Below are 24,657 nucleotides of genomic sequence, written 5' to 3' on the forward strand. Positions count from 1 at the left end.
AGACCTCTCAGTTGTGCATGGCGGAAAGGATGACTGTAAATGACGTGTTTTTCCAAACGGTAAAGAATAAAGAAATAAGTGCATAAAGAAATAGGTGTTATAAATTTAATTAGAGAGAAGGCCAAAGCAGAAGCAGTGAGAGAAAGTGGAACAATATTTGATAAAAATGAAACAATTGTTCAATTAGACAGAATTAAAAAACGAAAAATATGTACAAATCTAAGTTTGCTTTATGTTTAGTTTTACCTTTTTTATGTTCTAGAACTGTTTCTTCATATTATCAAAAGTTATTTTGGATTTTACCCTCTCTTAGTCTTATTCTTTAACTCTAATAAATGCTATGTCACATTAAAAGTCTTCAGAAGTTTAGTTATCTTGCCAAACTTCTGAAGAATATATACCTGATCTAATTACTGATATATGAAAATACTGTATAAAATTTAATTTTCATTGATTGTTTTTTCATCAAGAATATTTAATTGTTTATTGGACAATTAAGTTTTCCACATGAATAAAGTTAATTATTATATTAGCCTTTTTTCAAAACAAATTTGGTATCATGATGAGTACAATAATATTTTTGATGATAAATTAGCAGATAGATATATTGATTATTAAGAATCTATAGCAAGATACAACTCTTGAAATTACAGAGTTACAGTAGTTTACAGGAAAAATTTGGTCTTCATTTCATAAGGTATAGTTTTGTTTTCATTCTTACTTTTATTATTTTACTATTCTGTACAATCTACCAAATTTTTTTTAATCTTGATATATATAAAAATCATTGATGTTTGTATTTTATTAAAATATAGTGCAACATTATGGATAAAGTATATATATTGATTTTATAATATTCTATATAGTTTGAGATTGATTCAGGTATCTTTCAAGAAGTAAATGGTTTAATGTTTGCTTCTTAAAAATATACCTACATGTTGATTTTTTCAAATTGTATGGAATTATTAACATCAGTTTAAGATTAAATTTTCCTTATTAATTTTGAAATTTTGTGCTATTTCTGCATCTGTTAATATATTTAAAATTAATTGAATTATTTTATGCTTTCTTTTTTAGTTTGTACCAATTTCAGCATTTTTCATATATTGTTTCAAATTTTCTTTTCAGTGAAGTGATATTAGTATTTCCATGTGCAGATGGCCATGTTATTTGTATAGAATGCTTTAGACTATATTGTATCTCACGTTTAAATGAGAGAAGATTTATTCAAAATGAAGCAGTTGGTTACACAATTGATTGTCCTGGTAAATTAAATTTTAACTTGGTTGCTAATAAAATGGCAGATTTTTTTGCTCATTTTAAAATGTGATTTGGTTTGATTTTTTTCATTAAAATTTTTTTTTATCACTTTAGTCAGACCTCACTATAACAAACTCCAAGGAATCAAATTTTTTTTTACTGTATTTGACCTCATAAGTTAAAAGGATTAACTTGGAAAAAACTATAAAAAGTGATTGATAAATTACAAAAAAAAAAAAAAAAAAAATAATTGGTAGTGTCACATCTACTAAAAAAAATATGTAATGACTAATTTTTTTAAATGATAACATTATGGGTTAATTACAATTATTTTACAAGCAATTATTAAATTTTCTTTTAAGAATTTTGCACAGTAAAATCATATTTAACTCATCTTCCCCTCCAATTACATATCGTTCCCTAAAATGGCACAATTATAATTGTAATAATAATTTTGTGGCACAATAGGAACCTGTTAAAATGCATTTATAAGCCATATCTAATACCTGGTTTTCTAAGAATTGTGTATCACATCTGCCTTGATTAGCTTTTATTTAGAATATAGAGAAGTGTGGGGGATGAAAATAAAAGAACAGTAGTAAATGCTTTTTTCACCATCCTAATTGCATAAATATGGGGGATTTTTTCGATTATAATTTTCCAGGTAAAACAGAAATTATTATAAATACAAATTATTATAAATACAGAAATTATTATAAATACAAATCCATTTCAATCACAAATATATGCATAAAATTCATATATCCTGTTTTCATATGTTTAGAAATTTGCTTAATTGCTTAGAATAACACTGAGTATAAAGGAATTCGAAGGGGCCAAACAATTTTATTTTTTGAATATGGAAGTTCATTATAAATTGGGTTTGCTATAATGGGGTTTGATTATATTTACAAATGTGTAGTTTTATTTTAATTCTAAATTCATTTTTGATTGAAAAGTTTTAAATTAATTTTTTTTGTGATTCAAGGTAAGAAATGTTAAAAAATAGAGAACTTTCTAAAATTATTAAAATCTAATTATTTTATAGTTCTAGTTTTTTTTAAATATATCTAAACATAATAAAATTACAGGGTTTTCTATAATTTTGCATTATTGATGGTGAATTTGCTAATTTATTTTTGTTTCCACAGAGTATGTTAAAATGTATTTTGCAGTTATATTTCTATAAATAAAACTATTCCTTCACTTATCTAAAAACAGTTTCAAACCATGACTGTTTTCAAAATTATATCATTTAGTACTTTACTTTCCCTTTAATGGGCATACCATGTATACTAGTGTGCAAAACATAAGCAACTTTTCTGATTTTGGCAGTAATTCTGCCAGAAATTAACTGGGAAACATGGAATTCATACTACAGAGGCACAGTGTAGTTCATAAAGGATGAAGAAAGTATAGTATCCAAAAAATTAATAGGACATGTACACGAAGAAATGGAAAAAGGCTGTATTGACAAAATGAGGATGAAATCATGCTGCTAGGCTTTTCTTGAAAGTATTCCACACATATTCAATGGGATTTAAATGAGGGGAGCATGCTGGTATATCCATTCTCTGGATATCTTCACTTTTAATGAGCTCCTTAACAGCATGAGTCCTGTGTGGCCATGCATTATCATCCATTTTGTGTTTTTTTTTTTTTTTTTTTGATTTGCTTGATGATAGCATATTATCACTTTTTTTTGCATCACTTTTCTGTCAGTTTCTGATTTCTGTTAACATTTTCATCGTAAGTTTTTATATACATTTCCTCAATATGGTTGTGAATAAACACATATTCTGAAAATGAATCCTCCCAACTTCTATCACTGATTATCTAAAACGTTAACTATAGTTGTAGTTCCTCTGATGCCTCTTCTACATGAAAGCCACATTTTCAGAAATAGTTTTTGAAGGATTAACTCCTGTATTAACTATAATTTGAATGGTTTCTAGCAGATATATTGACTCATAAAATTCAATTCTTCTGAATTTACTTTCTATAATGACATTTGAAAGTCTTAATAATATCCTAAAATTAAAGGTTGAATGTTAGAAATAATGATTTAACATTGTTTTGCTTGGCATTTCAAGATGTTGCAAATTAATCACACATTAATTTTAAAATGCTTCTTTAAGAGATTTATTCAAATTTCACAATTCATGTTTTCATTGAATTTCTAGCTAGCAGAAAGATCACCCTTTATCTGTTTTGTCCATCTGCCACTTCAAGCCATCACAAGTTTAATGCTTTCCTTTAAACTATAGTTTTTCTTTAATCTATAATAGCCAGTTCCTTTCCATTTAAAGTTCTTAATGAATGGTAATGCACAAAAGCGTTTCATTCACTTTTTTTAATGATACTGTGAACATAATGTATCTATTCCAATGGGGCAATTTTAAATGTGGTATAAGATTCATTTTAATTTTAGAGACTTTTAAATTATGTTAACTTCCTTTCCTATCAAGTGTCACTTCATTTCCCTGCCAGAATGCAAATTTTCAGCACGTGGGAAATTCAGATTAGGTCGGAAGAAGGACTTACTTAAAGGAAGTTTTTGGAGGGTGAAATCAAAGCATGTTCTGCCTGCTTGAAGGCCACATTGCTAACTTTGATTCTGTAGCAATTATAATTCTGCGGTGTTGAGTTATTCTTCCCATTTGGCTTGTTTACACTGACTTCAGTCAGAGCCATCGTGCACTCTAGTTAAACAGTGAAGCCATTAGGCTAAAATGTCATTAACTTTAGTTTATCCGTTATTATTGATAGTTAAGTCAAATGTTGCATAAGTTGGTGCCATCTGTTAAACTTTATTTGGATTAATAGAAGGGTCCTTTACACCTTTCCCTGTTTCTTTGGTACTTACAAGACATAGCCATAATTTGCCACTCGTCTTTTCAGAGTTTTATTCTAGTGTGTACTCCCTAGGAAGACCAAACTCTATAGTTGAAACGCTAAAAGATGGGGTAAAGAAGCTAAACTTCTACCTCCTATCAGCTGGTATTCAAGAATGAACTCTCACTCATTTAAAATGTCTTTATAGGATTTTTTTTATTAAATTTAAGATGTGGAAATTCTGCATCTTGAAGGCCAGTGCATGCAAAGAACTTTTAAAGCAGTGTCTTCCAGGTACAGAGATTTTCAATTTCGGTCAAGCCTATTTTATTAAAACATTTCATACCTGAGCAATAAAGCCATGATTCTTAATATGCTAAATGTATGAAATATGAAAAGCTTTGATAGGTACAAGTAGAATATTCTGGTAGTGAAGAATGAATCTTTTGCCAATCTGAGTTTAATAAGTGGCAGAGATGGGCTTAGTATTTGTTTTAGTTCTTGGAAGTTTGAGTGTGGTAAGCGGCTAGTGAGTTTAACAAGTGGTGTATTTTATTTGATGTTGCATATTTCTACAAATCAATTGCAGTTACTGTTCAGTTGCAGGATCTTTTTTTAAAGATTGCCAGGGTCTTCAGATCTCATTTTACCTTTGTGGCTCTGTATGGGACATATTGAAGGGAAAAGTATTTACCTATGAAGCTTCACACTTGGCTTTAGGATTGAAGCTGGGGTTAACTATTAGTGTGATACTAAAGATTTACATAGCTCTGAAGAACTGTGCATTCATAATTTCACAAAATCAAACACAGAACTTCCTGCTTGTTAAAACCCTTTTAACGAAAAGGGATAAAAGTACAGAAAAGTTTGCCATGTTTTTCAAGTAATTTTGATGTACATTTGTTTGACAAAGAAATAGAAATAATTCACTTTGGTCGGAGACTTCCTTTATATGTTGCATATAACTTTTCTTTAAATTCTATTAGCAGAATTTGCATATTATTAAACAGTGTATTTTTAAATTTCTGCTTTTCTGAAGGAAAAATAAATGAATATGTACATAAAAGGGCCATTGCATCATAGCCGCCCTGTTAACAACATGTAGGACCACCTTTAGTCTTCAAAATTGCCAGCCCTGGCATTGCATTGACTCCACAAGGTGCTGGTAGGTAGTCTGAGGTATCTGATACCAAGCACTCACCAAGTCCTGCAACTCTTGCACATTGCGAGGAAGTAGTGTGGCAACACAAATTTGGTTTTCCAGGTGGAGCCATAAATTCTTTGCTGGATTAATGTCAGGTGAATTTGGAGGCCAAGACATGACTTGAAAGTCACTAGAATGTTCCTAGAACCACTACCTGATGATTCAACCCTTAGCACATGGTGCGTTATCCTGCCGGAAATACTGTTGTCATGAATGGCTGAACCTGGTCTGCAACGATGTTCATGTAGTGTACAGACGTCAGGGATTGTTCTATGGAGATTATGGGTTCTAATGTGCTCCATGAAAACATTGCCCGCACCAAGTATAACACCCCCACAACCGGCCTGTCTCCATCCAATTGTGCATCCGTTAGCAAGGGTTTTGTTTGGAAATCGGCATATTAGCACACGCCTGTCAATGTGATGGACCAGAAAACGTGATTCGTCACACTATGCAGCTTTCTTCCATTCTTCTAATGTCCAATTCTGATGTTTCTTGGCCCATTGCAGTTGCAGCTGGCAATGACGTGCCATCAGTGCAGGGACATGCTTCAGCCTTCGGCTGTGTAGGCCCATATACAGCAATGTATGCTGCACAGTGTGTTGAGGAACACTGTCTGGGTAGCCACTGTTGTAGTTGGTGATGATTTCAGCTGTTGTAGCTCTTCGGTCACTTCGAACAATGTGTAGCAATCTCCTGTCTCCTCTGGAATCGGTGCACCGTCGATGACACACTGCTGGCTGACCAATTTGTCATTTCACTATCCATACAAGACTTTCGATATCTGCTCACAACAACTGCATGTGAACAGCCCACTAACCGCATTGTTTCTGATACTGATGATTTTTGTATTGGCTGAAAGTTTCTAATGATGTGTATGCTTGCAATTATTTTTGATTTTGGAGAAATCTTCCCTTAAAAATACAGAAAGATAGCATGTAATTAAAAATTATTTTCAGAATAAAAATTAATAATAAACATAATATAATTATAGCAGTTCAATCATACGTTGCAGCTGTTTATCTAATTTCAAAAACATCATTTTATGGCCGATTTCATACTTCTTTCCTAGTGGTACAATTACATGTGGAAAGTGGGCAATTTGACACAACTTCCTTTATTTAATATTCCAAATTTTAATTGCCTTCCCAAACAGATGAGTATAAATTACAGTTTGGGAGCTTTTATGAGGAAAACTAAACATTGAGAATTAATGGGAATCTGAGAATTATGTAATTAAATACATAATCACTGATACAAAATCTTTATTTGAAGATTCCAATATTTATTACTGGAATGGGATAATATGTAAGCTACATAATTTTTTTTTTTTTTTTTTTTTTTTTTTTTTTTTTTTTTTAAGTTTCTGTACTTTCAGTTTACATTTTATATTAATTTATTTTATAGCTGTTTTGTTTGTTACATTTCAATTAAAACATTACATATGTTGTTTATTAGCATTTTTGTTTATATATATTTCAAGTAAATTTATATATGTGTGTGTGTGTATAATTTTATTAATGTATAATATATAATATTTATTATGTATAATTTTATTTTACATAATAAATATTATATATTATACATTAATAAAATATATATATATCTTAAAATACATTAATAAAATTAATAAAATATATATATATATTTAATAAATATAAATCTTGTTAATCTGCTACATATTATATTTTATTGTTTTGTATATTACTTTCATTTCTGAGATTTTCTACCCCCATTTGCAGCCGGTTGCACAGATTCTCTTATTAAAGAACCACACCACTTCAGGTTGCTTGGGGATGAACAGGTTAGTTGAAATATTTTATGAAATTTTTATGTATTAGTATGATTGCTAGCAAAATTTAAAGATGGCTAGTAGCAAATAAAAATCCTTGTACATTTTTGGGAAATGAGAAAAATTTTGGATGTCAAATTCCAAATTTAAAATGCACAATGTTTCTTATTGGATGGGATTAAAAAGAATAGCATAGTACAAATTTTGTAATTAATTTATTAAGCTGAAACTAATTAATTGTAAAACTACAATTATAAAAGTTTTATATGGCGACAGCGATAAAATCTTCCAGCCATAAAATTGCTGCTAGAGGCACTGTTAATCAGTATCCATGTAGGAGAAAGCATAGTATGTTTGGGAATACATCAAAACATTATCATATATTGTCATTCATTATAAGACATTATATATTGAATGGTGGCTGAAACAGTTTCAAGTCACGGTCTGCTTATGGAATAAAACCAGCTTAGGACTAACAGCAGCCAAAATTAAAGTGGTTGAACAAATTCGAGAAATGTTTTTACAAAGTCCCACAAAATCAACACGTACAAGTTCTGAATCCAATGTGCCTCATGTAACAGTACGATGTGTGTTACGGAAATGTCTACTATGCTGGCCATATATACCTTTCAGATGGTATTAAAATCTCGCAAACAATTGCATAAAGCTGTATCGCAAGAAATAGCGAGATAAGCTGGGTGTAGATGGTTTTGTGAACAGACTTGTGTTTATGGATGAAGCTGATCACAATAATTCATAGAATAGATTCATAGCATGCATAGATTTTGGGGCACAAAATACCCACATGATGTAATGGAACATGAGTGTAATTCTCTAGAGGCAAACGTTTTCTGCGCTATTTTGAACAGTTGTGTTTTTGGTCCTTTTTTCTTCATGGAAAAATCAATTAACAGGTGTATTTACCAAGTTATCGTATCAAAGTGTTTTTCCTTCCTTTGGAGGAGGAGGTGGTTCTTGGCTTCATTTTGCTATAAGACAATTGCTCCAACACATTGGCATTGGAACATAAACCAGCACCTGAATGATAGTCTACCCATTTGCTGAATTGGCCATGTTAGGTCAAATGATATGCCATTGATTTGCTGGCAACCAAGATCACTTGTGATTTTATTCCATGAGGTTTTGTTAAAGACAAAGTGTTTGTTCATGCCTCCACTTCCCCAGGACTTACAGTAACTTGAAGCAATGCATAACTGAAGTGCATGGATCAATAACAAAGGATATGTGTTAAAGGAATTTTTTTTTTAAAATAGGTTGAAGCTTGTGTTTATTCATGCACCTGGGATGAAACAACATTATTAATATCTTAGGGTTTTGTATTTTTTTCTGAAACTATTGTATTAAGAAATCAGACTACCTATGCTAATTTTACGAGTTAAATTATATACCAGGGATGGCCAAACTTCAAGAAGATGGGAGCCACATGATAGTTTTTATGAACGTTCAAGAGCCACAAATTCAAATTTATATTGTTTCAAAAATAATGTGACAGGTTTTGAATATAAAGAAACTTTTGAAGTAAATTAATGAATTATTAACATGATTACATATAAATATGAATAAATACATCTTATATCTACTGTTTTGTGTTTAGAAAAGTGTTAAGTTCCAAGGGAAAAAAAAATGTAACTCTTGTACTGGGCAACTGAGCATTTTTTTTTTTTTTTTTTCAAACAGAGAAACTAAATATTTTCTTCTGATTTCCATTATACCTCTCCATTTATAATTATTTTTATTTTATTGACGTAGAAGTAAAACGAATTGGAAGCATATTCATTGGTCTACAATTACATAAAAAAAGTTATTTAGGTAAATTACAAATCATTATTGAAAAAAAAATCAAGTGCTGTTTTTGTTAACTCATGAGCAGTTTTTTAGAAATTATAAATTAAATGATATCTATCAAAGTGCACTGCAGAGAAACTGTTATTCAAGAAAGAATATTTATTTAAAAATAAGCTATTAACTTGTTTAAGCTTTTGCTTAAAAATAATTTTGTTTCTTCACACAATTAACATAAGGCCCAAGGTCAAGAAAGGCCAAGAAAGAATATTTATTTAAAAATAAGCTATTAACTTGTTTAGGCTTTTGCTTAAAAATAATTTTGTTTCTCCACACAATTAACATAAGGCCCAAGGTCATTCGAATCTTTGGATCCTAACCTAAGAAATCATTAAACTTTTTTCCCCAAAATTTTGGAATAACTATTTTTAGTAATGCCCAGTATAGAAAAATTCACCAAAAAAAGAATATGATCGCAATTCCATTGGTATTTGAATAATTAGTATCTCTCATGACGACCCTGACTAATACAGTATTTCAGCCTGGCATCCAATGGAATTTGCTAGAATTTTTTAGTAATCAGTACACTGCACGTCATTAAAAATTTTTGAAACTATCTCTCAAATCATACTGATAATTTTGGACATAACTAATGAAGTTCAAGTGCATCATTGAAAATTCTCGAAACTAGCTTTTGAATTGTCCTGATAATTTTGGACATGGATAACGAAGTTCATGTGCATCATTGAAAATTCTCCAAACTGTCTCTCGAATCATCCCAATAATTTTGGAAGTAGATAATGAAGCTCATGCACATCATTAAAAATTCTTGAAACTATCTCTCGAATTGTCCTAATTATTTTGGACATAGATAACGAAGTTCATGTGCATCATTGAAAATTCTCAAAACCACCTTGTGAATCATAATGATTATTCAGGACATACATAACCTATTGCTAATAAATCTAGTAATTCATGTCGAGCTATATAAATGCTTTGTGAAGCACATATTCCATCTGTCTATCAGCCAAACTGTTCAACCTAGCTGTTTAATTTTGAGCTATTTTTCAAATAGATGATGAATGAAAACTAATGTTACAGAAAGAAAACATACTGGTTACTGCTGTAATGAATTTATTTCGCAAGTGCTGATATAACATGAACGCGTAACTCTTCATATTTCTATGGACATGCACAGATGTTTGATATGGAGGCCTTTTGTAACATGGCAGACGTTTGCACAATAATTTAGTTCCTAAGCTTTTGACAAATAGGTGAATGGATCCACCATACTCAAACTGCTGGATCCATAAAGACAGTCAAATGACTTACAGTCTTGTCTTAAATGTGTAAGTAAAATAACCCAGAAAAAAATTTAAAATAAAATTATTTTCAACCTAACGGTTACATAGTACAACTTTCCATCGGGTTACCTAACTGTGTACAGAAAATAAATCTCAAATGGAGTTTGAAGTCTGTAGGCAGAGGATACTTTAGAAAATAAAAGATGTGACTTTAAAACTAAATGAGCAAAATTTCACATTATTGACTGAAAATTGGTGATTAAGCAGCGGATCATTGTACAACTTTTCATTGGGCTACTAAGCTTTCATGAAGGACGTGTCAGATGCAGATGATGATTGAAAATTAGGAAGACAATATCAACAGATTAAAAGAAGAGTAATGCAAGTGTAATTTTTTTGGAGCAACTGGTGCAGCTGCAGAGCGGCAGTACTTTTTACAGCAGAAAAATTTTAGATATGCCAGGCAGCAAAATGCCTCTAATTTAGTGTGATATTTACCGGCGACTCTAAGCTAGTGCCTAACCTGGTGCAGGAAAATGCCTCTAACCTAGTGCAAGGTAAAAAGAAAGAAGGTTATCAAACAAGAAATAGAACAATACAAGAAAATATCACAAGCTAAAGAGATTTCGCCAACATTAATATGCCGATTTTGACAGAAAATTTGGAGAAGAGATATGTTTGTGTTCTGTTGATTCCTCATTGCTTGATGCAGCATTATTGACATGAAAATTTTATAATTAAGATGAAGTATCTCTGTCTGAAATAACAATATTTTATAAAATGGGAAGTAAGCACTTTGACTAAAATTTAAATTGCTGTCAAACCAGTGATTCTTCCCACGACTTTAAGTATTTCAGCATACACAACGATTGGTGAAATAAGTTATGATCTCAAGGAATTATTACAAAAGATAGAGTTTCATGTGGGAAAAGAGCCCATCAGCGGCCGGGCAGTAAAGCCACTGAACACTGGTAGTTAGGTTTGAGGTTTGAATCCCATGAATGGGCTAGCTGCATGGTTTTCCCCCATGTGTAATGTGTATATGAGCCAGTTTCCCTTAGAAAGTCCTCCACGAAGGCATCCCTCCCCTTAGGCAGATAGCCCTAGTGTGCTTTGCCATAATTAAATAAACCAAACCAAAACCATGTGGGAAAAGTATTCATTAAGCACATTATTGTGAATGTTTGCAAGATGTGTGAAGCTATTGTTTACAAATGCCTGACTTGCTTAGAGACAGGAAATTAATTTTAAAGAAGTTCCACAGGAATTTTATATAAGTCTCTTAATCAAGTAAGAGGCTGAAGGTTGACTTCACCAAAAATAAAATCCTCATAAAGTTCTTCCACATATTAAAAGAGCTCATGGCATTTAAGGACTGAATAAAAGAAGTACCTTACAATGAATAGCAAATCTTTCACGTAGATCACAACTGTAATAAAAAGTGAGATCGCAGGAATGTAAGTAGATTCTGCCTGAAGTAAAATTAACTTGACAGAAAAAATATTATGGAGAATAATTAAATAAAAGTATTAGCATTGAATTTTAGATTAACTTCGTATTAGTGTATTCCGATGATTATTGTTCAAAAAGGAACATAATCGGAATAGTAATTACCAGAAATGGAATTATTTCTAATTTTACGTTTTTGTTACTCTGATTGTAAGCCAGCAGTGGACAGTTTGAAATCTATCAAATTTTTACATTCAGTATATCAGAAATTAATTTAGTGATTAATAAATAAATGTGGCACTGCATGATTTCTATTTCAAATTCCATTTATATTAAGAAATTAAACTGTATTTATTCCAAACAAGCCACATATTAGATGGCAAAGGATCACAAGTAGCTCGCAAACCACAGTTATCAAAGTATCAGAGAGCCGTATGCTGTTCACAAGCCACAGTTTGGCCATGACTGTTATATACGTTTATTATAAGTTTTATTAAATAAGTAAGATATTTGTAATCTTGTTCATTTTTATAGTTTTTTGTACAGCATGTTGTATAGCAGGGGTGGGCAGTTGTTTTGATTTATGGGCCACTTTGTGGAAGTGGAGGTTAATGGATTCCACATCTTTTAAAATGACTGCCTCTGCAATGCCACAGTCAGTTCTTTTACTTTCTCAAGTACATCAGCAGCAAACATCATCTTAACATCTGTCATCCATTGCCAAAGAAAACCAAACACAATCTTTGCTTGTAGTTTCCACCTAATCTGGGAGTTCACTGAGTCAATGTGCCTCTTTATAGTCCGTCCTGACTATGAAATGCTTTCAAATTTGATTTTTACATCAGGGCACAATACTCTTGCACAATCTGCCATAAACCATATTAAGAAACTCGCTGTTCGAAAAGCTTGTTGTATTCGACAGGGTTGTAGGCTAACATGAAACTTGCTTCTATAGTACTATTTTGAAGTGTTGATTGCTTTGTAAATAATATTTTTTGCTTCTTTTCACATCTACACAGTTTTTATTTTGCTTTCTTCCTTGGAACGTTTGTAGCTATATTTCTAATGTTTTGTTTATTGATGGCGTTTCATATTGTACTCCTTAAACATGGCTATCATTTCTTGACACATTAAACACACTGCTTTATTCCCATATTTCCAGAGGAATATTTGTTTGTCCATTCTTCTTTAAACATGACATTAATCACTGATGTTATGTTTTCTTTGGAAAGTTCATGGCTTCACAAAAGTTGGAAATTTATATATTTACTGTTGCAGAAAAATTGAAATTAACCAGATCAACCACAAAAGCACTGCACATTGTGTCTAACCTGGGAATACATATTGATGCGGTCATATTGATGTCTTAACGGAAAATACGAGATGAATCTTCTGTTGCGCACAGGAAGGAAATCTTGGTTCAAAGTGGACCTTTCTGAATGTTTTAGTGGCTGCATATAGCCCATGGGCCACTGTTTGTCCACCCCTGTTGTATAGTATTAAAAAACTTTTTTTTCCATAATAAATGACACTAAACATGAAATTTGATTTTGTTTTAAACTTTATGATCTAACATTAATGACTGTCTCACAATATTATTTCTTTTCTCTTCCACATGAAAAATATTGTGTAATATTTTAGATTAAAAGAAATTTTATTTTAAGATTGTAAAAATGTACCATATTTTCTAATATTCATATCGTTATTCTATTTTCCAATTTTATGGTACCCCCTTTTAAGTTTTTGAGGCTTTTTTCTTACATTAGGATTGTTTATTATTCAATATCAGTGTATGAAATTCATACTAATGTTTACTTCACAGTGTTACTAAATAGAAACATTTGTGCAATAATTTGACTCTTTTCCAAATTTTACTTGCCTGTTTCAGTTACTTCATGAATGGAAATAATTTTTAAAATAATTTGTTTCAGAGAAAAATAATGCTGCGTTATTATTTACTACTGTTACGGATTTGGTATTAAAATAGCTAATGATAGTAGAATTATAAATTAAATTGTTTTATTCCCCGTGCAGTGCAGCGTGTAATGAATATTATGAGAAAGCTAAGCCGGAAAAATTAAAAATACAAGAGCACGTGCATTTAACATTTAATAAATAAATAAATATCTCTTTTTGATTTCGAGAAAATACCAGAAAATTCTCGCGCATTTATAAAGCTTATATAAGCAGCATGAAAATCTCTCAATTCATTAATTAATTGTTGTTTTAAAAGTTTTTTTAGAAAACTGTTCTTGTTGACTGTAGCAAATTCGCGGTTAGCTTTCTCTAGCTGTTTTGAATTTTAAGTTCTGTTGAACGTTTGAGTAGTTAAAAGATAACTACTGTGAGATATTGTAATACTGTATGAATATCTGAGGAAATATAAGAGTTTTGTTTTATTTGTTGTGATAATAATAAATTTTGTTCATTTTTCATCGTATTTGTGCATTCAATTTATGGGAAAACCACAAATTTCATATAAATTAAAAATTTTAGAATAAATTAATTAGTAATTACTAAATGACATTCTAGAGATTAGATTTATGACTGTGCAGTACAAACAAATTAATTAACGAAAGTTTATATGAAATAATTATCAGTGTTCCTACATCAGAATGAATCAAATGAGAAATGGACTGTAATTTTTTTGATCATAATAGTTTATCTTTTGCATGCCCAGCTAGTATTATAATTATATATTTAATGAAATAAAAAAGTAAAATAAATTAATCTACCATTTTATTGGTAAATGGTTAATGTGTAAAATGTCAGTTTGCTTTCATACTCACTTCAGTTTATTTCATGTTTTTTCAAAAGTTAACTTCCTTTATGCTTTTAATCAGTATTCAAGGTATCAAAGATTTGGTGCAGAGGAATATCTTCTTCAAGCAGGAGGTGTTCTGTGCCCACAACCAGGATGTGGGGCTGGTCTTTTGCCAGATCCTGAATGTCGTCGTGTAGTATGTGTTCAAGATGGTGGTGGGGGATGTGGTGTGAGTATTTATTTGCTTGTGACATTTCTTTTGCTGTAGTTGTTATGGTGCAAGCAGATCATCAATTATTGTTAATAATAACCAAATAAACTGTTTAATATTATGGGGAAAGATTGATGATAAGCATAACTAGAACTCATGAAGTTAAACTAGGATTGATTTATTTACATTAGAATGAAAAGAAAAGTAAAAAGAATAATCATCAAAACATTTTGGACACGTCTGTCCTCACTATCATTCACGTCTCATCTGACCGCACCCAAATCTAGATGTGGCGCTCTTAAATAATCTTAGTTACAGTTCCAGTTCCCACATAATTCGGCCATCCAACATAGTCATCTGCCCTCAGATGACAAGAGCAAACAGTGAAATTTAACATATAAAATAAGGTAAAAAGAAAAAATACTAATGCTGTTAACCTATAAATGAAAATACTAAATTAATACAGATAAATGGAAATAGTAAATTAAAAGAGATAAATGAAAATAATATTCTATCTGGATCTTCTATTAACGGCACCTAGAAAAATAGAAAAAAATAATAGTTACTTATCATAATCAAAGAAAAGATGAATAGGATTTAAAGTCCAAAGGTGTAGGTGAGTTCGTATGAGTAACTGTCCATAAAACACAAAAGTTTAGGTAATATGTTCTATTGAAGTCCAAGGTCTCGTAAATTCAGCGCAAGTGCTTGTTTTCATGGGTCCATCGAAGAAACCACATTTTTCAACGTCATAAGTATCATTTGGCTTGATTTTTACGATTTTATAGGATCCAAGAAACTTGGGTTTCAGTTTAAGACCAGGTCCATATTGTGTATGCTTGATTGCCACTAGATCATGAAGCTGGAATTTACGGGATGGTTTAAGTCGCAAATTGTAAGTTTTATGATTTTCAGCCTGGACTTTCAAAATTTGTTCTCTAGCTTCCTTGTGAAGATCATCACGAGCATTGATGGAATCTGACTGGATCTCTGCATTTAATAGCTCTGTAAGTTTATCATGATTAGCGGATTTCATTTTAGTTCCAAACATGAGTTCAAATGGAGTTGTATTGATACTCCATTTGGTATTGAATTGATCACTTGCTGAACTTCACCGACGTGTGTATACCATTTTGACGGATTTTTAATCAATAATTTGGAAAGAACAGAAATTATGACAGAATTCAATCTCTCAATTTGTCCATTGGCACGAGGAAGTCTGTAGTAATTGGAATGTGCTGTATATTGTTGATTGAACAATAATCTTGAAAATCTTTTGATGTAAATGCTGAGCCTTTATCTGAAATTATATGCGAAGGATTTCCAAAGACAAATTTTTGATTGTCCAATTTAGATATTACTTCGGTGCTATCAGTAGATTTTGTTGGGTAAAGCCATACAAACTTTGTGAAAGAGTCAATAACAGCAAAATATACTTGCAATTTTTATGAGTACTCTGGAGTGGTCCTAAATGATCAGTGTGATATGTGTGAAGTGGTACATCTTGTTTGGGTATAGAATGCAACATACATTCTTGTTTACCACATTTATGATTAATTCGTATGCAAGAAACACAGTTAGCAATTTAGTTGTCAATTTTATCTTTAAGTTTAGGAATATAAAATTGTTGTTTGATGAGTTCTTGAGTTCGTTTAGAAGCAAAATGTCCACGAAGATGTGCGTCCTTAATTATGTCACTCTGCATTGATTCTGAAACAATAAGTAATTCCTTACCATCTACAAATTTATAAAGTATATCAGCTTTAACACACTAGTCATCATAAGGTTTAACTTTTAAGACTTCTTTGATAGCTCGGATGTGATCATCTTGCTCTTGAGCTTTTTATATTTTCAAAATGAGGCTATCTTGAGTGATGACCATAATAAGGGATCTGCTTAATGCATCAACATGTGTCATTCGTGTTCAAGTTCTGTGTTCGATTTCATAGTCGAAATCTTCTAACATCAATACCCAACGCTCTGTTCATGTATTTAAGTCTTTCTTGTTCATCATCATTTTGAACGCGTTACAGTCAGTAATAATTTTGAAGTGTTTTCCTAAAAGATAAACTGAAAATTTTTTCAAAGCTTGAATTACACCCAATACCTCAAGTTCGTAACTGGTGAATTTCTTTTCCGCGTCAGATGTCTTTTTACTCATGTAATAAACAGGATGTTGGAAATTATCAATCATAGATCTTTGCATGAGTATACAACCATACCCATGGATACTGGCATCAGTGTGTATTTCGGTATCGCTGTGCTGATTATAGATGCTGAGTACGGGTTTTTCACATAAACATTGTTTCAAAAGACTGAAAGCTTTTCTTTCATTGTCACCAAAGTGGAAGTCATTGCCTCTCTTTAGGAGATCAGTTAATGGTTGAGAAATTATGGAAAAATTGAGAATAAATTTATGAAAATATCTGGCAAGACCAAGGAAAATTTGTAAGTCTTTGTGACTTTTAGGTTCAGGATAATTAGTAACAGCAGCTGTTTTAAGAGGAGATGGAAACAGTTGACCATTTTCGATGACATGACCAAAGAATTCAATTCTGTGACAAAAATTTAGCTTTCTTAAAATTAATTTCGAATCCATAAGCAGATGCAACTGAGAAAACGGATTTCAAACACTGAATCCCTTCATCTTCATCTTTAGCAGGAATAATGATATCATCTAGATACAGTAAAAGACCTTGCAAGATTAAATCCTTGAAAATGGAATTTACAAATCTTTGAAATACAGAAGGAGAAGTACAGAGACTGAAAGGTACATGTAGAAACTGATATTGTCCATTATGTGTGACAAATGAAGTGTAATGTTGGCATTTTTTTTCGACACTAATATGGAAGAAAGAATTTTTTAAATCAATTGTAGTGAATGTATGAGCATCTTGTAGTTTGGTAGTCTCTCACTCAAATCTGTTTGAAACAAACACATTTTGTTTTCCAAAATAAATATTACAAGCAAACTGAGGGATTAGCCATGGGAAGCCCCTCAGTCCCATCCTGGCTGATATCTACATGCATTATTATGAATCAAAATTGTTTGAAACTTTAAACTTCCCGCCATGGTTCCGCTACGTAGACGATACTTTTACCCTGTTTGAAGGTAATAAAGATAATTTAAATAATGTTCTTTCAACAATGAATTCTATTGATCCTACTATTCAGTTCACTTTTGAACTTGAGACTTGCAATTCTCTTCCATTTCTCGACATTCTGGTCACACGTAACACATCCAACTTCAGTACTACGGTTTACCGTAAACCTTCATCGGTTTGCCTTCCACCACACTTTAAATCATGTCATCCGACTAAACAAAAGCTAGCTTCATTTTATTCCTATGTTTTCTGTGCTCTTCAAGTTTGCTCCTCTAAACGAGCCCTTGATGAAGAACTAAATTATTTAAAAGCAATAGCTATTGATAGGGGCTTTTCACCCAACATTATTAATCAAGCAGTTAAAAAATTCCCATCTCAACACACTAAAAGGCACACTCTTGTTTTAGGAGATTATAAAAATTCTGTTGTCATTCCCTTCTTTCCATCAATTAGTTATAAAGTTGCACATATTTTGCAGAAATTTAACTTTTGGGTTGTTTATTCTCCCATTAATAAAATTCCGAGTTCCATACTCAAGGACCCCATTCAGGATATGAATTCCTGGGGTATTTATAGGATTCCTTGCCAGTGTGGTTTAATTTACATTGGCCAAACTAAGAGAGCCTTAAAATTTTGCGTCAAGGAACATGAGGCATATGTTAGAAAAAAGGAAACACAGAAATCTTCTGTTGCTCAACATTGTTGGTCCGAAAATCACACTTTCAATTTTTCTGCTGCCAAAATTATTCAAAAAACATGTTCCATTGGAGAACTGGATTTTCTAGAGACATTTCACATTCATAAAAATCTTTTTGTTCTGGTTAACGATCCTAATTCCAATCCAACTTTGCTTTCGTCCTTTAAAGAAATTATGTTTTTGCTCTAGTTTCACCAACAGGTGGCGCCATTTGCTTATTCTTGTCCAGGCTTTCTTATCTTATCTAATCATTATTTCCTAACTTGTTCATTTGCGGTTTTGCAGCTGAGGATGGTGATTCGGTAAAACCATGGAAACTAGTCCTGTGAAAATTTTGTGAATAATGCTGATTTTTGTTGTTTGACTTCTGAATTAATATTTATTCGGTGTGTTATTGTGTCTTAATCTTGTAGTTTGTCCCATCTTTATTAAGGGTAAGGGATACCAAGTTTTAACTATTTTCTTGTTTATTTTCCAATATTCAATACAAACTCTAGGGTTGCTGTTTTTTTGTGTATTACTACAACTCGACTAGAATATTCGGAAGAACAAGGTTCAGTTATGCCATCAGCTAATCAAGTTTGAATTTGCTTGTCTACAATGTCTCTTTCGACAAAAGGTAATCGTCGAGGTCTGTGAAAAGTAGGTGTTTTATCTTTTACTTGAATAGTCATCTCAGTGTTTGTAGTTTTAGTTTTAAGAGGTCTGTAATTGGAGACAAGATTTTCAATAATTCTAACTTGTTCTTTTGTAGCAGTAGGACCTATTTTTAGCTCAAATGTGTTATCAAGGGAAATATTATTGATGTACACAATCTTCCACATCATTTTGTTTAACAACATGTTTAGAAATATGAACACCATCTTTATTTATGTTAAGTTCACCTTGTTTAAGAATATCCATGCCAATTATAGCATCAAATGGCATTACATTACTGTTTACAACATAAACATAAGTTGTAAATAGTTCCGTATCTATTGAAATGTTAGCTGTAAAATAATCCATTGGTTTAATTTTGCCATTACCAAAGCCAGTGAGCATATTATGAAACACACTTAAAGTGGAATTCTCCATTTGTTTATAAATGTCATTAGACAGAACCGTTGCTTCGCTTTGGGTATCAATGATAGTGGTCAGCGATATATCATTAATTTTGATTACTTTACGGAGTAGGTTCGGCACATGAAAGTTGATTGATGTGACAGCATTCTTTTTTTCAGATGTTGGACTGTTGTTTTTGCCAGTTTGCTTCTGAGTTTTCCTAACACAGGTATAGGATTTATGACCGAAATTTCCACAAGATAAGCATTTGGGTCCACTATGTTTTTCAGGACAAAATTTAGATAAATGAGCAAATGCATTACAATTATAACATTTAGATGACTGGTAATTACTGGAATTTACTGAGAAACCTTCTCTGTCATGTAAAGCTAAAAATGTAGATTCACGAGATGGAATTTTGCATTTTAAAAAAGAAAGAAGATCAGAAATTGTTACATCGCATGTAGTGTCACTTCAGTTCCGTCAAGTTTCTAATTAAATTTAGTTAAAGCGGAATGACAACTCCTTTCTAGTCTCCGCGAAGAACGAAGTAAACAAACTTCGGGTTTCTGTCACGCGATTCTACGTGCATGTAAAATGTAAATAAATCTTATGAATAAGAATAACTTCGTAAGGAATAAAATATTGGTTCCATTAGCATCAGAGAAGCGTTATTTTCCTCCATGAGACACTTCACTGGTGTATCCCGGCGTGATCGAATTCTACAATGGCTGACGAGGACGAAACCGAAATTAAAGCAACAAATGCGTCTGTCGCCAAGGTAAGCATTAAAGTTCCTCCTTTTTGGAAGCCAGATCCTAAAATATGGTTTATTCAACTAGAAGCACAATTTAGAAATGCAAAAATTAGTGCAGATCAAACAAAATATGATTATGTTATAAGTTCCATTGAACCCGATATTTTGTCACAGGTATCTGATATTTTGCTAAGTCCACCACAAGATAATAAATATGAGGCAATTAAAAATAGACTAATTTCCTTATATGCTGATTCAGAGACTCAAAAAACAAAAAAATTAGTGAGTGAATTAGAACTGGATCACAAAAAGCCATCTAAATTGCTGTGTGAGATGCGTAATTTGGCGGGCGATAAAGTAACAGATACTTTCCTAAAACGATTGTGGTTACAACGTTTACCCGTTAATATGCGTAGCATTATATCTGTTAGTAGTGAAGATTTGTCAAAAGTGGCTACAATGGCCGATAAGATTTGGGAATTAAATCCTGTTAGTCCCCAAATAGCTGCTGCATCATCCATAATGGTAAAAACGGAAGTGCTTAAAAGTTTACAAAAACAGGTTAGTGAACTTAGCTTACAAGTTTCTGCTTTAAAAGAAACGCCACAGTCGTCCCTATTGTCGTAACCGATCCAAATCACGAGATAGGTGTTACATTGGTAACAGATCTAGTGATATTTGTTACTATCATAAAAAATTCGGCAATAAGTCATTTAAGTGTAAACAACCCTGCAACTACTCATCAAAATTGCAGACAAATAGTCCGGAAAACCAGCTCCCCGTCTCTCATTGACGACGGAGGGACAAGGGGTGCAGCTTAGTGGTCTTTTCATGAGCGACAAAAAATCGGCTACCCAATTTTTAATAGATACTGGGGCAGAAATTTCTGTCATTCCTCCCTTACCTGCAGATAAAAAAAACATTTCAAAATTAGAACTCTTTGTTGCAAATGGTACGAAAATTAAAACATATGGCCAAAAATTACTCAAGCTTGATCTTGGACTCAGACGATCATTCACATGGCCTTTTGTAATTGCGGAGGTTAACAAACCGATAATAGGCATGAATTTTCTTGCAAATTTTAACCTTTTGGTAGATTCTAAAAATCGCAAGTTGATTGATGGTACTACATTCTTAACAACCAATGGAACTCCTTGTTTTCAAAATAACAATAATAATATTCCAATTTTAAATGCCGTAAATGATCCATATAAACATATCATTAACAATTTTCCGCATTTGTTAAGACTGAATGTAGTTAATAATAAAGTTAAAAATCGTAACATCGAACATTATATCGAAACCAGAGGTCCACCAGTTTTCGTTAAAGCCAAGAGACTATCAGCTGAGAAACTCAAAGCGGCTAAAAGGGAGTTTAAATTTATGCTCCAAATGGGTTTATGCAGGCCATCCAAAAGCAACTGGTCGAGCCCACTACATCTCGCTATGAAGAAATCAGGTGATTGGAGACCTTGTGGAGACTATCGAGCATTAAACAACGTCACGATTCCTGATAGATACCCTCTCCCATTTTTAACAGATTGCAGTTCCATTTTAGCTGGAAAAAGAGTTTTCACATCCATAGACCTCAGAGCATACCAACAAATTCCAGTTCGCGAAGAGGATATACCGAAAACAACCATTCTCATTCCCTTTGGCTTATTCGAGTTCCCATTCATGATGTTCGGCCTACAAAATGCGGCCCAAACATTCCAACGTTTCATGAACAGCGTGTTGAATGGACTAGAATTCGTGTTTTGCTATTTGGATGACATTCTAATAGCCTCTCCAGATGAAGAAACTCATCGAAAATATATGCGAGCAGTCCTCGAGAGACTAAACGAATAATTAATGCGGCAAAGTGTAAATTTGGTCAAGCAAAACTTGCATTCCTGGGATATGAAGTGTCAGCTGAAGGACTTAAACCTCTTTCAACAAAAGTTGATGCCATCAAAAATTTCCCAGAACCAAAGTCATTTACTAGTTTAAGACGATTTTTAGGTATGGTGAACTTTTATCACAGATTCATACCAAATTGTGCGAAACTGCAACAACCTTTAACAACAGTGCTCAGTGGTATTAAAAAGAACTGCAGAAAAAAAAAAAAAAAAAAAAAACCTGGACGGCAGAAACAAGAAACGCCTTCCAGATCTTAAAAGATGCACTTATTCATGCCACAAACTTAACTCACCCATCAGAAAAGGCTGAAATTGCCTTCCAACAAAATTTGGAAAAAGCTTCGCCACGACAAGCTAGACAACTATCATATATAGGCCAGTTCTCAACCGATATCCGATTCATGCAAGGGCATGAAAATACCGTCACTGACGCTCTCTCTCGCATAGACACCATTTCTGTACCATCTGCAATAGACTTACAAACTATAGTAGACTGTCAAGAAGATGAAGACTTGGAGATACTTAAAAACAACCCAAACTTAAAAATCCTACAGATTCCTTCCTATACTGGACAGCGACAAGAAAATTTACTGTGATACTTTTACAAATTATAATCGACCATACATCCCTGCAAAGTTTCGGCAGAAAATATTTTCTTCAATCCATAATTTATCTCATCCTGGAATAAGATTCACGATAAAATTGATAACATGACGTTTCATATGGCCCAATATGAATAAAGACTGCCAACTATGGACTATAGCATGTTTATCTTGCCAAAGATCTAAAGTTCACAGACATACGCAGTCATCTTTGGGAGAATTCAAAGTACCTCCACACAGATTCCAGCATTTAAACATAGATCTGGTGGGTCCGCTACCTCCTTGAAAAGGATTCAAATATCTTCTAACCATCATCGATCGTTATACACGATGGATCGAAATGGTACCGTTAGAAGATCAATCAGCAGAATCTATTGCTAAAGCTTTGATTTATACTTGGTTTTCACGCTTTGGAATTCCGAATCGCATAACATCTGACCAAGGTCGGCAATTTGATAGCCAACTTTTTCAAGCTTTAGGAAAATATCTTGGTTTTCATACAAACACTACAACTGCGTACCATCCACAGGCAAATGGCCTGATCGAAAGACAACACCGAACTTTAAAAGCAAGTCTCAAATGTCATCTACTCGAATCAAAATCATGGCTGGAAGCATTGCCTTTCGTTCTTTTAGGCATAAGATCTGCCATCAAGGAAGACTTAGGTTGCTCATCTGCAGAACTTGTATACGGAACCCCTTTAGCATTATCTGGTGAATTCTTTTCAACAGTACCTCATATGAAACAGTCTGAATTTTCTCAAAACCTTCAGAAAATAATAAGAGCTATGAAGCCAAGTTCTACCACCACCCATGGAAATAGAACAGTCTTTGTTTCTAAACACCTTTTCAACTGTTCTCACATATTCCTATACAACAACATTAATAATTCGTCGCTACAGCCTGTCTATCTTGGACCGTATCCTGTAAGAGCAAGAAAGGATAAGTACTTCGATATTGAAATCCAAGGAAAGGTTAAAAGAGTTTCAATAGACAGACTAAAGCCATGTTTCCTAGTGCAAGATTCTGATATTCCTTTTCAAAACTCCCATTCCAAGAAAGCGGAACTTAAGGAAACTCCTGTACTCAAGAACTCTGAAGAAAATTCAGAAACTCATCATGAAACCAAGACTGCTAGAACCGGTAGACATGTGAAGTTCCCTAGTCATTTTAAAGACTATCTTCCGAAATCGCTGTCACTAGGAAGGGGGTGTGTAATGTCGCTTCAGTTCCGTCAAGTTTCTAATTAAATTTAGTTAAAGCGGAATGACAACTCCTTTCTAGTCTCCGCGAAGAATGAAGTAAACAAACTTCGGGTTTCTGTCACGCGATTTTACGTGCATGTAAAATGTAAATAAATCTTATGAATAAGAATCTATAACTTCGTAAGGAATAAAATATTGGTTCCATTGGAGTCAGAGAAGCGTTATTTTCCTATATTTGCATACCAGACACTTCATCGCATTTTGAATATGTGTTTTGTGTTTTGCTTAAAATCTAAAACAAGATTTTCTGGCAATGAATTTAGAACAATCGCAATCAAAACTAGACCACAGGATTTTGAATCCTCTTGCAGTGAATCTAAATTTCGTATAGCGATATCGAGCTCATCATATAACTTTCTCAAAGCTGGAACATTTGAAGAATTTTTCACATTTTGCAACATTAAAAGTTAACTTTACACAGTTGTCTTAATTTTTATCAGTTGATTAAAAACCAGATACTACTATACTTAAAGCTCCTCCAGTCAAGTATGTTTTTAAATATGCAAACTTTTCAATTTTCAAAAGGGAATCATTTCGATCAATAGTGATTTCAAAAGAATTCCAGAATTCATTCCACAATTTTGGGTCTCCTGAATACGATTTAATTTTTAACTTACGAAGTTTAACTGAAGACGGTAAATTCAAACTATCATTTGAAGTACTTAACAGTTT

At 32.5% G+C, this 24,657-nt stretch overlaps 1 protein-coding gene across 1 annotated transcript in view; it reads left to right on the forward strand.

Annotated features, from left to right (window-relative positions):
• The window catches only part of park (E3 ubiquitin-protein ligase parkin), a 71,150-nt gene that overhangs the window by 31,230 nt on the left and 15,263 nt on the right, over window positions 1–24,657 (forward strand). The window contains exons 5-7 of the mRNA XM_085823546.1: window positions 1,129–1,265; window positions 7,042–7,103; window positions 14,491–14,640. Coding sequence (XP_085679672.1) covers window positions 1,129–1,265; window positions 7,042–7,103; window positions 14,491–14,640 — 349 coding nt within the window. The remainder of the gene's footprint in view (window positions 1–1,128; window positions 1,266–7,041; window positions 7,104–14,490; window positions 14,641–24,657) is intronic.

This window comes from Stegodyphus dumicola, chromosome 9 (genome assembly GCF_044657685.1).
Source record: "Stegodyphus dumicola isolate Sdum_Otavi_A_Nest chromosome 9, ASM4465768v1".
NCBI classification, from domain to species: Eukaryota; Metazoa; Arthropoda; class Arachnida; order Araneae; family Eresidae; genus Stegodyphus; species Stegodyphus dumicola.